Below are 17695 nucleotides of genomic sequence, written 5' to 3'. Positions count from 1 at the left end.
AACATCTACCATAATCAAGGACAGATTTATTTTGCCACACTGCTCATTTTAAATCCCAAGTGGTATAACCTGAGTTTAGAAGCTATGATTTTCAATTTTATTATCTGTAAAAGGAAGATGAAAGAGTAGTACAGGTGGCCCTTGACTAATGTAGGTTTGAACTGCCTAGGTCCATTTAAACATGGATTTTTATTTTTATTTTTTTTTCCTTGCAAAAGGCTTTATTGTTTCCATCCGGTCCACAGCTTGGGCGAGGGCTTCCTGCTGGTTAAAAAAAAGCTGCCTCGTGGCTGCAGGCCTGGGTACAAGCAGCAACTCTGCCCCTGAGGGCGAGCGATGTCCGAGGAGGCCTTCAAGGGCTTCCGGACTCTGGGGACTCCTGACCACGCTTGACAGCGAGCCTTTCAAAAAGATACTCTCGCAGCCCAGTCTGGGGGGGGGGGGGGGTGCACAGCCAGCCTGCCGAGGTGTCAGGTGCTCCGAATCTTCTCGATTGGCTTTTCGTCATCTAGCAAGTGGTTCTCCAGGAAGTCACCAAGATGGGCATCCGTGCTAGCGGAGTCCAGGGCATGCAGATCCACAAGGGCCTGCTTTAGGTTCTTTCCCAGAGCCGTGGCGGCTTCCGTGGGGCCCAGGCCTTTACCGCACTCATCCGGGGACAACTTCCGTCCGTCCCGGAAGAGGGCGTGGCCACCACGCTCGTTTTGCCTCTGGCCTGTGCCTGGCGCGACTCTTCCCCAGCTCCCGCGAGAAGTGACCCAGCTCTCTGGAGCTACCTGGCTGCGGTGGAAATGAAAGCCCAGAGAAAGGTAAGTGTGGGAGGGATGCAGAGCGGGTTGACAGCAACTCCACCTCTGTGGACTCATTCTGAGGACTCTGGGAGCTCACGGTTGATCCGCGGTAAGCTCCAATAATGGTGTCGGCTGATCCAGGAGGCAGAGGATACCTGAGAGGATGGTTCCAAGGGTTTGGGTGGGAAGAGAGCTTCTAGGGAGGCTGGAGGCTGGAAAAAGGGGCATCCCTAGGTCTGCTCCCTCCAGACGCTTTTGAAGCAAGAGACAAATCCACCAGGCCACTGGGTGCATTGCTCATATGTAGAGTTTTTACAGTACAGGGCTATAAGTGCATTTTCTCATCCTTTGATTTTCTTAATAATACTTTCTTTTCTTTAGCTTACCTTATTGTAAGAATACAGCATAGAATACATATAACAGTAGAAGATACATATTAATTGACTTTTTATGTTACTGGTAGGGATTCTGGTAAATAGTAGGTTATTAATAGTTAAGTTTCCTGGGAGTCAAAAGTTACACACGGATTTTCAGCTACATAGGGGGTCTGTGCCTCTAACGCCCCCAACATTGTTCAAGGGTAACTGTACCTTCTTAGGATTGCTGCAAGGACTTTGTAGCACCATAACATGATTGGGATTTGGAAAAAAGTCTTAGCTTGTTTCTGGCTTAAAGTAAGGACTCTAAAATTGTAATTATTTCTACTAGCTGGTCTGGGATCTTTCTAGCACATATGATTTCACAGTATTTGAAGGGATTTACTTTTCAAATAGCTCTTATTTTGTGTGTCAGTCTGATAATGTCCCATTTCCTGATTGCCAAGAAGGGCTGACTGGTTTGGCCAGGGTATGGTTGGGGAGACTTAAGGACACTGGTTTGGAGTCAGAATGCCTGAGTTATGATCTCAACCCCACAGTTTAGAAACTTGATGCCTTGAGTGTCCGTTAACTTCTCTAATCCATAGATGCCTTATATAAAGTACATAACCAGACCTGCCTCAGAAGGCCGTCAAAAGGACTAAATGAGGTGCCCCCAGAAAGTTCCCAGTGCACCTCCTATTACGTGGTAGGTAGTCATTACATGTTAGCCTGAATCAGGGGACAGAAAGAGTTCTCTCTATGTCATTTCTACTGTTTGATAATGGGGACATCTCTTGAGTAGTTCATCACTTTTCCTTTAAGATGTAAGGTGTTTGTGATTTACTACCAATGTTAGTCATCCTAAGGACTTGATTTCCTCTGTAATTACATGTGAAACTAGAGTTAAACCCTGAGGGAGGGAGTGGTAAGGATGACCAGATACCCTGAACACAATCCCCCATGCAAGGGCAGAGCATCTTTCCTTGATGCGGGGGAGATGTCTGTCCTTCTGGCACAGTTTCTGGAATTTACGAGGGATTGGATTACCCTTGTGAGGTGGACTGACTTATTGATGAAACTATAGATTGTGAATAGAGTCTGAAGAATCTGTACCAGAATTTCTCAAAGAATAATGTTTGGAATGCACATCCCAATAAATCCGCACAAAACGAGCCCAATCCCTGCAGCACTGCATGTTGCCCCCCTTAGGAGAGTCAGGTGCTCAGGATTGGACTGTGTGCAAACCAGTGACCCCCCACTTGATTACTTACTTATTTATGATTAAAGGGTAGGGCTAGGGACACCTGGCTTGCTCAGTCAGTGGAGCGTGTGTCTTTTGATCTCAGAGTTTTGAGTTCCAGCCCCATGTTGGGTGTAGAGCTTACTTAAAAATAAAACCTTCAAGGGTGGGACTAAAATCGATGTCACCTTAAGTCTTTCCTTAACTTTGATGTCTTTCCCTCTATGAATATACATTCATCTACTGTTTTGTTTTGTTATCCTCATAAAGCACCAGATAATGCTTTAAATTTCACTGGCATGATGTCTACATCATTGCCATATCCGCACAGGCAAATTTAAAAGACCCCTTTGATTGGTTCTCCCATGAACATCCAGTAATTATTTTCTAAGTCTTATCTTTCCTAACCCAAGCCTTTGTCTGCAGGAGGAAAAATAATAATTAAATATAAGGAGGAAAGGTGAAACTACCGTGAAATTTTAATTATGTTTATCCGAGGGATTACAGATAATTTTTATAGCCTTCCTTTCATGCCTTCTGATTTATTATTTTTCCTACAATAAAATGATATTTATTTTATGACTTAAAGGCCAAAATGAATAAAAATTTAATTTTTAATGTTCTGATAACATTTATCCTCCTTTGCCTCACTGCTGTTTCCTCACAGGTAGCATATTTTTTATTATTAATATTTTATCTTTTTTGCCTCTATGTGATATTGATCTTCTTCAATTAGATTGTAAGTTCTTTTAAGACGGGACCATTTCTGGAAAAAAAAAGTAATCCTATGAGATATTTATTGCTCACATATATTTTTCTCATTTCTTTGTAAATTAAAGAGAATAGAGTTTAAGTTGTTAGAGTAAAATCTTTTTAGGTTTTCAAATTGTTTTTTACTTAGAAATTTTTCCCTGCCTTATTTCTGTTTCATCATTTCATTCATGTTTTCAGATTTTCATGTTTTTAGTGGTTTCTCAACTAGTGATGTCTCTCTGCTTATTCCAGACAAGATGTAAATAAAGGTCAATGAATGGGAGTAAATGGGCAATGAAATAATTATTGTACTTTGCTTTACCAAGAGGCAGTCAGGCACCCTTTCTTATCCCACTCTTCTTCTTCTTTCTTGCCATGGTGAGTCTAGCCTAGACATTCTTATTGGAATTATGAGCTAGATTCTTCTGTCTTTAAGAGTTAGAGAACCCAAGACCTCCAAAGGAGAGGTTCTGATCTTGGATTGCAAGATCAGTAGAAGGTCAGGAAAAAATCGCAGGTGCTCTTGGCCATGATATCCTCTAAGTCCTTTGCTCTGCTATAGACAAGAGCTGTTAGGTGGTCCTCCTCCTGCTGTACACTAGGAACAACAGGCTTAGGGGATGCATTAAAATTCTGGGCCCAGGGCCAGTATTAGGGTGAAGAAAATGAGGTCAAATCACAAAACATCAGCGTTCAAGCCTGTATTTATCTTGTGTTGATAATTTTGTTCTACATGAGTTATTTTGAATATATTTTTAATTTTTAAAATATTTTATTATAATATTATTTAATTTGATTGCTGGAGTTTTTTGCATCACCTTTTTTTCTTTTGTGCCCTAATTGGGCCAACATGTTCTCCTTAGCCAGGAGCTTGCAATATGGCATTGCTTTCTTCCATATATAATCTCTGGGTTTTACAAAGGTAGTATTTCACAAGTTAGCGTGGCTTGATGGTCTTTTTTAGGTTATTCTTGGATCCTCTGGAGGCTATTTCTGCTACCATGGAGGTGCTGGAACTTGACAGGAACTCCATTTCTCTTCCCACCTTGCTCTCCATTATATCTCTAGCCCACCTAGCACAACATTAGACACTTAGGAATGGCTCGTTTAAAGAGTGTTTAACGATTTTTTTTAAGATCATGTGTGTTGGGGTATGTGTGTACACATGTGTGTATAACACACACACACACACACAATTATGAACTAAGAATTCCAATTAGTTAGAGCCCAGGAATCCAGTTAATAAGGCCTTTAATGAAAAAAACCAGATGTGTTTTTTGGTTTATTTATTTTTAAAGTAAGCATCTATTGGGCACTCTCCACGTGGTTACCATTTACTCTCCTTAGCATCCCACTGACGTTAGTCTTACTGTCACTCGTACTTTACTGACTATGGTGAGATAAGCCAACTACTCAAGACCACACAGGAAGTGGAGCCAAGATGCAAACCCAGTCGGTTTGACTGCAACCGCAGTATCTGCAAGGAATTAGCAGAACCGCCTCTCAGGTGTGCTGTAATCATGATGTATTTTTCACCTTGACTCAGAACTCACCGCTGTCTGTGGCAGTACGGTCAGCCCTCTCTCCTCGTGCACACCACCCACCTTGCCTTAGGAAGCATCGAGTGTGCAGCACCCACTGTAGCATCTCTGTAGCTTTTTGCAGAGGGTGCCATGGTTTCACTTCAATCTCACCCGCTGCAAGGGGGCATAGGGGAATGACTAGATGAGACGGCTTTGTCCTTCAAGTTTATTTGAAAGAAGAGATTTTCTTCAGGTCAGGGGAGATCCGTCCTTCCATTTAAAGTAAATAAATAAATAAAAGGTGGAAACAACAAACAAAAACAGCAAAGAGCAAATAATGCAATGATGTTCCCAAAGGGACAGTCCGATAACCACTCTGGCTTTGAATTCTAAGTCTTCTTATCAATGTGACTTGGTGGGAGGTTATGGCCACTATGGACCGTTAAATTTGTGTCGCCCTAAAATTCCCATGTTGGATGTTCTAACCCACAGTGTGGGTCTATTTGGAGATGGAGTCTCTAATGAAATAAAGGTTAAATGAAGTCATAAATGTGGAAGCCTGATCCAAGAGGATTCGTGTTATCAGAAGAGACACTGAAGGGGCGCCTGTGTGGCTCAGTGGGTTAAGGCCGCTGCCTTCAGCTCAGGTCATGATCCCAGCGTCCTGGGATTGAGCCCCGCATCGGGCTCTCTGCTCAGCAGGGAGCCTGCTTCCTCCCTTCTCTCTCTGCCTGCCTATAAATAAATAAAATCTTTAAAAAAAAAAAAAAAAAAGAAGAGACACTGAAGAGTTCTCTCTCCACCCACTCGTCTCTGGAGTCCACACACACAGAAAGACCATGAGAGGATGCAGCAGCCATGAGGCAGCCATCTGCCCGCCAGGAAGACAGTCCTCACTAGAAATGGGCCATGCTGGCACTTTGATCTTGGGCTTCTAGTATCTAGAACTGTGAAACAATAAAGTTCTGTGGGTTAAGCTACCCAGGCAATGGTGGCCCGAGAAGACTGACATGAGGGCTGACAATTTCTCTGAGGACATATGTGCATGTTTACATTCACAAACGTATTGAGGATAGTCGTGAAAAACCAAGAGATGGAGGTTAAGACTGATGTCATGTTCCTGTTTCTTTTGGAGTAGAAGCTATTTCTGCCCATTTCAGATTTACCCACGTTCCATAAGAAATATACAATGTTCTTCTGTGTACTTTTAAAAGAATAATAACTCCCTAATTTTCTTCCCTGTTGATGAAAAGAATTCAGTTGCTAGTTATTGGGTGTTCTGTCCCATCAGCCTGAATTGAGGCACTGGAGAATTCTAATCTCTCTTCCTGCGTGTACTAGTTTGGCAGCTCGGGGGAAGCTATTAACTTCTCTCTCTATAAGTTTATATTGGCTTAAATGGGTGTAATAACAACTATCTCAAAGACCATTGTATACTCTCTGCTTTACCAATATGTTACACTAAATGAGACAAAGTGAAAACACACCTGTTCATGTTCTTTCCTGAAGAGCTGCTCTTTAGCAAATGGTTGTCTAAGGGAATATGATGAGGAGAGCAGGTTCCCAGCCCAGTCGTCTGCCAAGCCCCCTTTGCTTACCTTACCTGCAGGTTCCTAAGCATGACCCAGATCTAAACTTCTCTTAAGAAGCAGGCATTTCTTTGGCTCAGGTCATGATCCCGGGGTCCTGGGATCGAGCCCCGCATCGGGCTCCCTGCTTGGTGGGGAGCCTGCTTCCCCCTCTCTCTCTCTGCCTGCCTCTCTGCCTACTTGTGATCTCTGCCTGTCGAATAAATAAAGAAAATCTTAAAAAAAAAAAAGAAAGAAAGAAAAAGAAAAAAGAAAAAAGAAGAAGCAGGCATTTAGGGAGTGCCTGGGTGGCTCAGTCAATTAAGCTGCTGCCTTCAGCTCCTGTCATGATCCCAGGGTCCTGGCATCGAGCCCTGCATTGGGATCTCTGCTCAGTGCAGAGCCTGCTTCTCCTTCTCCCTCTGCTGCTCTCCCTGCTTGTGCTCTTTGGCTCTCTCCATCAGATAAATAAATAAAATCTTAAGAAAAAAAAAAAAAGAAGCAGGCATTTATTCACTGCCCAGTGTAGATGGCAAGGTCTTTAACTTAGTCCAATTCTTAGAAAGGTTTATCTTGTCTGAATTATGTTTTTAATCAATGGGAATAGGACATATTTCAGAATAATGTATTATTTGATAATTCTAATCATAAACAGCAAAGTTTGGTCTCTCTGCCTTATCAATACCTTATTTTGCAAGGATCTATACCAGTGGTTCATAATCAAATGTAATTTTGCCTCACAGGGAGCACTTGGCAATGTCTGCAGACATTTTTGGTTATCACACCTTGAGGAGGATGCTACTGGCATCTACAGTGTAAGAGAGGCAAGGGATACTGCTAAACATTTTATAATGCATAGGGAAGTCCCTTACAACAAATAATCTGGCTTTAAAGGTCAATAATGCTGAGGTTGAGAAGCCCTAATCTAAACTGAGACAAATATCCAGCTAATCCCCTTAGACTCTCTCCAAGAAAACAGGTGTTAATCTCTCCAGGAAGAGAAGGGCGGGCAGCTTCCCATCGCCACAATTGTCGTACTTACTAGCTATATACCATGGGCTCAGCACACTATAAATGTATGTGTTACTCCAAGACAAGGTATAGTGTAATGACATCATATTAGAGTAAGGCTACAGCTTGCAGTGAAACAAACTTTGCTTTGGTTTTATTTCTATCACAAGCTGTAGTTCTATAAGCAAGGAAGTTAATTTTTTAGAGCCTCAGCAACCCTCAACAGCATGCACGTGACTGTATAAAGAACTTATGTAGGTAATATTCTTAGCACAGTGTTTCAATTTGCATGTAATATTCTTAGCACAGTATTTTGATACAGGAAACACTCAGTAAATTATAGTTGTTACCATTATTGACATATTCTTACCATCATTATCATCATCATATCTCATCTTAGCCTAGAGTATAGTCACCTGTATGATACAACCTAAGCTGTGTGTGCAGAAAATGGCACATTTAATGAAAATCATCCATGCCAATTAACCCACCTGTGACACAGTGAGGAAACTATCTTGAAGGGGGTCCAAGGAAAGTGACATTTCCTCAACTTACCCTCACCTATTCTCATTTAGATTGATTTTTGTGGAAGAAGATGTCAAGCCCTGAATGTGCTTATTGTTGATAGATACTAATACCTTGCATTGAAAAATATTTTTCCTTCCAAAAGAATCAATTTATTTCCCCTGGCTATTTCTGAAACACTCAAGAGTTCTCCGTTCATGCATTTTTTCCACTTTATCAGTTTCATCATTTCAATTAGAGATATTTTATTGTTTCAAATTATAGAAAATTCCAGAACTTGTTAGCTTTCGGGAGAGGAGGGCGGTGAGCTAAATAAAGCCCAGATTAGACCTTCAGAACCCGTTCTGACTCTAATCTCATCTAAATTTTCGTCTCACGGTTCACAAGGTACTCTGTTCCTCAGCAGCAGCTCTGGGTCTCTGTCTTCTTATGATGAATCCAATGGAATTTGTTTTTCTTCTTCTTCTTTTTTTTTTTTTTTTTCCTAGTCACTTAAGATCCTCAAAGGCAACAACTGTCACTTAGTCATCTTTGAATACCTTGAAATCTAGCACAGAACTCTACACTCAGCAAATATATAGAATTAGACTTTTCAAGTAAAAGTGTGGCTAGAGATAGGTACGATAGCTCCATAGGGAGAACAAGAAAGTTGAGTCCCAGAGGAAAAAAATAGGTATGTAACTTCAGTTGTAAAACTGGTTAGTAGCAGAGTCTAGGAAACCTTGTTTGCTGCCAAGACAGAGTCATCCAATTTCTATGACCAATGAGTGTGTTGAGATGTGATTGTTGTGTGAGGAGAAATATAATAAGGGTATGCTCTGGAAGAAGAGGTTTTGTTTGTTGTTTTTGTTGTTGTGTCTTTTTTTCCTTTTTATCTTTTACAAAGACCCATGAAAAGAGACACTTCAGGGGAGCCTGGGGGCACAGTCAGTTGAGTGTCCAACTTGGTTTCAGCTCGGGTCATGATCTCATGGGTCGTAGGGTGAAGCCTGGCAGACTCTGCACGCAGTGGGTAGTCTGCTTTAGGATTCTTTCCCTCTGCTCCTTCCCCCACTCACACTCTCCCTCTCTCTAAATAAATAAATAAATAAACACAAAAAATACAAAAAAAAAAGAAAGGATACACTTCCGTCCTTCGGTGCAACATTGCTTATCAGCAAATGCCAGCGAGAACTGCAGCTCGCCTTACGTGCCACAGAAAAGGCCAACACATTGAGGCTGGCAGAACCAAAAATTAGGAGGAAACTGGGCCATGATGCTGTCTTTAAGCTATGTGTTTAATAACCCAGGAATTCCCTCCTTCTGCCGTTCTTCTTATTATTCGACACAATAAATATGTTCATCATTTAAGCCAATTAGAATAGTGTTTCTGTCCTTTACATTCAAAAGCATCCTCATGGGTACCCACAGGGTCAGGGCTTTTCCCAGAGGTTAATTCACTTATGAAGAAAGACTTTGTCTGGAATATTGTAATTTCTGTCTGGCCTAAGCTGATGGAGAACGTTGGCCTTCAGTCAAACATTGCATCTATTCAAAGCTTGCAACCCAGTACACAGACCTGCTTTGATGCCTTTGCAACAAGAGTAAGACTGTTAATGTAGCTTTTGTCCTTAGGGAATTTTCAGTCTCCCCAAACTCTTGGAGACTGGCCTGCCAGCCTGATAAGGTAGGACCTAGCAGGTTATTCTATTTCTTATCTTAGCACTGCCAGGTACAAGGTAGGCACATCCTCAACATACAAGTTGATTCATTGATCGGTTGATCTGGGCAATGTGTATCCAGGAGATATGGGTCTCCAGAACCAGAGGAGAGGAAAGGGAAATCAGAGAGAATAAAAAAGTATGAGTCAGCTTCCTTTATATTATGAAAGCACCATTCTAGATCTTGCTTTGAATTAGTGGGAGGCCTGGTCCCCAGGAACTGGCAGTCACTTGCACTTAGGATTCTGAGGGATTTTGTTTTTTTCTGGGTGATTGTTGTTGTTGTTGTTGTTGTTTTGTTCTTGTTTTTTTGAGGGGGTGGAGTAAACAAACAGGAGGGGCAGAGGAAAATGGAGAGAGAATCTTAAGCAGACTCCCTGCTCAGTGCAGAGCTGGACATGGAACTCAATCTTACAACTTTTCAGATCATGAGCTGAGCCAAGAATCAGAGGTTTAACTGAGTGCCACTCAGATACCCCTAGAGTTCTGAGTTTTTGGATGAATGAATAAAGAACCCAACTTTGATTCAAATGCAGAATGTAGCCCATGTAATTCCTTCCAAATTAACATCTTAGCATGGTGAATAATTTTTGTGTACACTGAATTTTTTAAAATTTTAGTTGAAGTAAAAAAAAATGAAATTTACCACCTTGACCATTTTTAAGTGTATAGTTTAGTGGTGTTAAGTATATTTACATTGTTGTGTAACAGATCTCTAAAATTTTTTACCTTGTGAAGCTTAAACTCTATCTCCATCAAACGTCTCCTTGTTTCACCTTCCCCTGCTCCTGACAATCACCATTCTATCTTGTGTTTTTATGAGTTTGACAACTTTAGATACCTTATAGGAGTGGACCCTTACAGTATTTGTCATTTTGTGACTGGCTTATTTCACTTAGTATAATGTCCTCAATGTGTATCCATGTTTTAGAAGGAGCCAGGATTTTCTTCTTTTTTTAACACTGAATAATATGCCATTTTATGTATATGACACATTTTATTTATTCATACATCCAGTCAAGGACATTTGGGGTGCTTCCTCCTCTTGGGGGCTATTGTGAATAATGCTAAAGTGAATATGGATGTACAAATATCCCTTTGAGATTCTGCTTTGAATTTTCTTAAATATAGACCCAGAAGTGTGTGATTGCTCGATCATATGGTAATTCTATTTTTAATTTTTTGGGAAACTCTCATAAGGCATTCCTTTGTGGTTGCAGCACTTTATATTCCCATTAGGAATGCACAAGGATTCTGATTTCTCCACACCCTTCCCAAAACTTGTCATTTTCTGGATTTTTTGTTTGTTTGTTTGTTTTTTGATCATGGTCATCCTAATGGTTAGGAGTTGATATTTTAGTTTTGAGTTGTATTTACCTAGTGATTAGTGACTTTGAGCATCTTTTCATAGGCTTGTTGGCTATTTATGTATTTTCTTTGGAAAAATGTTTGTTCAACTCCTTTGCCCATTTTAATATGTTTTGTTATTGTTGTTGTTGTTGAGTATATATTCTGAATATTGATCCCATATCATATATGCGATTAGAAAATATGTTCTCCCATTCTGTGGGTTCCCTTTTCACTGTATTGATTGATTCCAGAAGTGTTTGAATTTGATATAGTTCCATTTGCCCAATTTGTACTCTTTTTGTCTGTGCTCATAGTGTTGTATCTAAGAAATCATAACCAAATCCAATCTCCTTAAGCTTTTTCCCTTATGTTTTCTTCTAGCAGTTTAATAATTTTAGGTCTTATGTATAAACCATTTTGAGTTAATTTTGCATATGGTAGGAGGTAGGGGTCCAGCTTCATTCTTTTGCATGCGGACTCCAGTTGTCTCATCACCATTCGTGGAGGAGAATATCCTTTTTCCATTGTGTGGTCTTGGGAACCTGAGCAAATTTCTAAGTCTTGAAGCATACAAAGAACTGGAGGTAGATATGTGTTTGGATAAATATAATATTTTATGTTGTTTTCAAAGAGAGTTTTAGCTCTTTAGAGCCAATGTCTTACTTAAACATGACACACAACCAGAAATGCTAGTCCTTCAGCCTTGAATTCTCATTTGTTGTGTGATTTATTTTTCATGTGTTATAAATGAAACTAATTATTAGAATTAATTCTGACTTCTAGTAGAGATATGTCAATTAGATTAAGCTTATTTAACTCCTACAGTTGCTCTATACCATGTGTTTCCTAGAAATAAGACATCACTCTGAATTTGGGGTTATCTTAGCTTTGATGCCCAAAAAGGCATTTTAAATGGCATGAATTATATGTGCTCTTTGGTATGTTTTATTGATAGGATGTGAGACAAATTAATTCATTATATACTTAATTGAAATTCTTGTGTTCAGTGGCTAGTTAGATGACAGATTAAAAAGATATTTTTCTTCTTAAGGAGTAGGTGGTTTAGTAGAAGTAACACATGCATTTAATTATAATACATAATAGAAACTAAATAGCAAGGGTTGCGCACAGGTGAAGGATAAGTTCAGAAGTGACGAGGTTCATGTTCAGCTGAGAGCACTAGAAAAAGCTTCCTGAAGGATGTGGTTTAGCTTGTATTTGAAGTATATTGAGTTAGAGCTATCTAATAGTAACTGATATTTATTAATACTTCTTTGGCATCTGCATCTGATATTATTCTAAGTGTTTACTAATTATTTTAACCTTCATAATCATTTTATGGTATAGGTATTTTACTCCATTTTACAAATGGATAAACCAAGGCACAGAGTGATTAAGTCACCCATCCAAAGGCACAGAGCTGGCAAGTAACAGAACTAGAATATGAGACCCTATAGTCGGACTCTAGAACCAGGGTTTCTAACTGCTCTGCTATAAGGCATTTCAGGTTGGGTTAAAGTATAAATAGAAAATCAGGGTCAGAACACGAGGAGGAGTGGAAGAGAGATGGCGGAGGACTCAGTCTTAACACACAGTGCATGAAGGGGTTGGCAGGAAAGGATATTAGACATGAAGGTAGGGCAGAGAGAAAAAGGACTGTAAGAGGTAAGAACCGTGATGTGCTCTGAGAACAATGAAGAGTCATAAAAGATATTTTCATTAGGGAATAGTATGTTCAAAACTATGTTTTATAAAGATTAAACTAACAGGTATAGAATGCTGTGAATGTACAGGGTATCACCTGTGGGTTTAATTATGCTCATATTGCTGAGAGAGAAACTGAGGCTCAGAGATACTAAGATAAATTACATAAGATTCTCCAAATAGTAAGTAAACATGAGACTAAAAGAGTTAGCAATAAAAATCCAGTTTCTGTGGCTCTGAAACATCCCTCCTTTGCTTCCCTTCCCTTTCCTTTTCTTCTCTCTCTCTCTTTCTTTCTTTCCTCTTTTTCTCTCCAGTCCCCCTCCCCCTTCCCCATCTCTCCTCCCCCTCTGCTTCCCCTCTGCTCCCCCTCCTCCCTCCCCTCCCCCTCCCCTCCCCACTCTTCCCCTCCCCTCCCCTCCCTTTTCTTAACATTCTTCTCCTTTTTTTTTTTTTTTCCTTTTCCTTTCTTTTCTTTTCTACAAGGAGAAGGCAAGGATGCCAGCTAGGCAACTCCAGTACTACACAGAAGATGTAGTAAAAGCCTGCAGCAGGAGGAAAAAGGGTAGTTTTCAAGGACTTGGAGCATGCAAAATCATCTTATTTCCATGGTTGATTAGGACTGGGAGCTTAGAAAAAGAGAAGCCAAAGAGAATTCTGCAGGTTTAGACAAATAGGTAGATACTGGAGCTATAAGTGAAAGTTGGAATAAGCAATGAGGAATGCACGTGGCCAGGAAGATAAACCTTCTAGATTCCAGACCACATCCAGGTAGATAAGTATAAGCATGTTGGAAAGAACTCAGAATGAAGATGGGGATTTTGAAATCCCCAGAGAAGTGACACCTACCCTACTCTCTTGAACTTCACTGAGGGATTTTGCTATCAAATAAAGTAAACTCAGCCCAATTTTTAAATGAAATTTTATCATGGCAGCTCTATTTCAAAGACTATTTCAGCTCTATTTCAAAGACTTCATTGTTTGCTTTACATTTTTAAAAACTTTTGAGACTTCTGTAAACAAAATAGTAAATTTATGGTATAGAAACCTGGAAAACACCACACCTTAACCAGACAATCAATATTTGATCACCAATAAGAGAAATATCAACATCATTGACCCCTTGGTATAATGCATTGAGGAAGGCATATCACTCCCATGTTGTCCTTCCTAATAAACATATCCTTGCTCTAATCATGAGAAAATAGAGACAAGCCCAGTTTGAGGGACACTGTACAATACACCTGACCAGTACTTTTCAAAACTGTTAAGGATATTATGTATGAAGAAAAAGCAAGGAAGTATTAAACATTGTAAGAGACTAAGGAGACAGGATGGATAAAGGTAATGTGATATCCTGGATTGGGCTCTGGAAGAAGAAAAAGAACATGAGTGGATAACATGTGCCATCTGAATAAAATCTAATATTTAGTTATTAGTATTGTATCAATATATTTTTTAATTTTGATAATTGTATAAATTATGATTACATAAATACTAACATTAGGGGAAAGTGGGTGAAGGGTACTCAGAAACTCTGGTGTACTAATTTTGCAAATGTTTGTTAAATTTGAGTTATCACAAAATACAAAAGTTAAAAAAATAAACTAATACAACATTTGCATGACCTTATTGAGATATTTGCCCTTGGAACACACATGTCATTCTGCCAATAGGCAAAATAGCTACAGAGAAAGGACATATCCAGTTTTTCTAGCCATAGCTCCTGCTGAGGTCCAGAGACAGCATCAGACAAATGAGCATGCACGTCTCCAGGTGATTCCAGTTCCAGCAGTCCAGCCACTCTATCTGATGCCAGCGAGCAAACATGAGCTAAACCTACTAGCCCCATCCAAATCACAGAATTGTCAGCAATGTAATTATCATTATTTTTAAGTTACCAGTTTTTAGGGTGGTTTGTTTATAGCAACAAGTAATTAAAAGAGACATACAAGAAGCTCTTAAGGATGGTTATTTCTGGGTGATTTCTGTTTTATTTTTTAAAAACATTTTGTATTATATATTACAGTGAATATGAAATATTAATGTAATTAAATTAATGAAACACTGGAAGAAAAACCATTTACAAATGAAGCTGTGCATTCCCATTTTCTCTCTAAAGTGTTGCAAATAATTTGCTTGGTTGCGACGTGAATGGAGCTGGAGACAAGGGGGAGGAAATTGATTTCAGCAATAGAGAAGGGTTAAATAAATAAAAAAATACAAATCCATATTATCCCTGAGTGGACACATACTATCTTATTATAGGATACTTAAAAATTTGAGGGGAATTATGTGATGTAGTAAACTCATTCCAATACCTGTTGGCTATTTTGACTCTCATCGTTGAACCAGACTAGCAAAAACATTACATCTTACAACGTAACACACATGAAACATGTCTATCTATTTACATATTTTCTTCTCTCCTTTGAAATCATAATCATAGTAATAGATTGTTATTGTTCCACTTATTACACAGAAGCCAGTAAGTCAACCACACAGATGAAACTTAATAGTATCAATTAAAGAGAAAACCATATTAATGAGACAAAAAGAGTTCATATGCTCATTAGATTTGAGTGTATGTTAGATATTGGCAAAATTATACTACATAGCCAATCAATACCCATGTGGCATTTTTGTTAGTGAATAATTAGTATTAATAATTCTGACTTCATTTTACATATCCTAAATACTGAAGAAAATAGTGGAATCAATGGAGGGAAGCAGATGGGTCATTTAATTTATTTCTCAATTGCAGCTGATGCATTAGTTACAGAAATGTTCCTGTCATTTATTTTTATGGTCCATTTTACAGCTGTGTTTATTATTATAATAAATAAATGCATTATACCCTCTTATTAGAGCAGCAAAAGAAATTTCTTACAGCAAACACTCATGTACTTACATGACACAAATGCCCCAAAGGGAACACCAGAAAGGGAGAATGTTTAGCCAACTGAAGAATAAGGCCTGGATGGGGTTGAAGCCAAAAACAGGAAAGTGCGATCATAGAAAAGGATAAGACATGTACGCAATGTTCATAGCAGCAATATCCACAATAGCCAAACTGTGGAAACAGCCAAGATGCCCTTCAGCAGACAAATGGATCAAGAAGATGTGGCCCATACATACAGTGGAATATTACTCAGCCATCAGAAAGGATGAATACCCAACTTTTGTATCAATATGGACGGGACTGGAGGAGATTATGCTGAGTGAAATAAGTCAAGCAGAGAGAGTCAATTATCATATGGGTTCACTTACTTGTGGAGCATAAGGAATAACATGGAGGACAGTAAGAGAAGGAAAGGAAAAGTGAATTGGGGGAAATCGGAGGAGGAGACAAAGCATGAGAGACTGTGGACGCTGAGAAACAAACTGAGGGTTTTAGAAGGGAGGGGTGGTGAGATGGTTGAGCCTGGTGGTGGGTATTAGGGAGGGCATGTATTGCATGGAACACTAGGTGTGGTGCATAAACAATGAATCTTGGAACGCTGCATCAAAAACTAATGATCTATTTTTTTTTTAAGATTTTATTTATTTATTTGACAGAGGCACAGTGAGAGAGGGAACACAAGCAGGGGGACTAGGACAGGGAAAGCAGGCTACCCCCAAGCCGGGAGCCTGATGTGGGGCTCAGTCTCAGACCCGGGGATCATGACCTGAGCCAAAGGCAGATGCTTAACCGACTGAGCCACCCAGGCACCCCAATGATGTATTTTTATGGTGACTAACATAACACAATTTAAAAAAAAAAAAAATAGTGATTTTTTTTTTTAAGGGGCCTGGTGAATCCAGAAAAAAAAAAAAAAGATTTTGCATTTTGGATAGAGATTATTAATACTCAAGAAAGTTTACATTTCACACAGTCCTAAGACATACAGATAAACTTGAAAATTCGTGTGTATGTTTTCCAGCAACAGATGATTGCAAATGACCATCCAGGTCACAGATAGATCAGTCATTGCCTCTAGTTCAGGTTCTCCCTACAACTAGCAGAGCCTCGCAAGCTGAGCAGAAATATTCACACCAAGTTGATGTTGCATAGCTTGATTCATTATATTAGGAAAATGGGTGTTTATTGGAAATCAACAGCTAAGTCGTTTTATTTTCTCAGAGACTCTGTTAGAATAATGTGGGATAGACACTGTGCGAGTCAATACAGTAGTGCATACTTATTGAGCACCTGGGATATCCCTAGTACTGTGTTCGGAATCATCTGACCCACTTGCATCCGTACTGACAGGTATTCACCAAGATAGTAGCACAGCCTGGAAAACCTATTCCTTGATTATTTGACTCTGTTCCAAAAACCTGTAACTGTGCGGATATCCCACCCAGCTATTATATCTCTCAATGTTGTAGCCTTGACTGACTTTCTGTTTAGGTCTCCTTTTATTTGTGATTTTTGTCCTTGAAAGTTTCTCGGTAAACTGAGTTTTAGCAACTAGTAAGAACTTGAACTTAAAAGCAGACAGAGATAGAGATTAAAATCTTGGCTCTTCACATGTGAGATATATGACATCAGGGAACTCACTTAGACTTTTTTGTGCCTTAGTTTCCTCATCCAAAATACGAGCATAATAATTGTATCTATCTCATAGGAGAGTAAGATTACATGGGATAATTACTGCAAAGCACATTGCACTGTTCTTGGCATATGGTGTTACAGTATCATATGTTTATATTGTATGTAATTGTAGTATAATGTGATAATCACGCTGAAATTAGAATATGCTAGTTGCAGCTGTGGGAGCACAATGTGCAGCTGCCTTTTTAAAAAGGTGGTTTCTGAGGGAACATTTGATGAGCAGGAAAAGTTGTGCCAATTTTGTAAACTGTATTACTTTGGGCAAATTATTTTACCTCTCTGAGCCCCAGTTTCTCTCATCTGTAAAATGGATGATACCAAACCATGGGGCCGATGTGAAGTCTAAATGAGCTAATCCATATATAAGAGCATGCATGTGCTTGGAACCCAATAAATGTTGATTGAATAAAAGCCTGAATGCAGATTCTGTTACCATTTTCCTTTGACCTTGGAGCAAAATGAAGGTCAGAGAGGTGAATTGCTTAAAGTTGTCAGAGCCAGTGAGTGAGAGAACCGGAACCCAAACTCAGGAACTGCGAAGACCTCTAGCTTCACAATCTGCCCTCCTGTCTTG

At 39.5% G+C, this 17695-nt stretch overlaps 1 protein-coding gene across 1 annotated transcript; it reads right to left on the bottom strand.

Moving 5' to 3' along the window:
* Window positions 1-470: 470 nt before the first annotated feature.
* Window positions 471-866, bottom strand: LOC308354988 (ferritin light chain-like; the record flags this gene model as incomplete). Its single annotated transcript, XM_080822914.1, has 1 exon — window positions 471-866. The coding sequence occupies one exon, from the start codon at window positions 864-866 to the stop codon at window positions 471-473; it is 396 nt and encodes a 131-aa protein (XP_080679040.1).
* Between the last annotated feature and the right edge of the window lie 16829 nt (window positions 867-17695).

The sequence above is a fragment of the Martes martes genome (genome assembly GCF_963455335.1).
Source record: "Martes martes genome assembly, chromosome: 14".
Classification (NCBI taxonomy): domain Eukaryota; kingdom Metazoa; phylum Chordata; class Mammalia; order Carnivora; family Mustelidae; genus Martes; species Martes martes.
The sequence above is the reverse complement of the archived record's forward strand: the minus strand, read 5'-3'. Positions and strand labels throughout refer to the sequence as shown.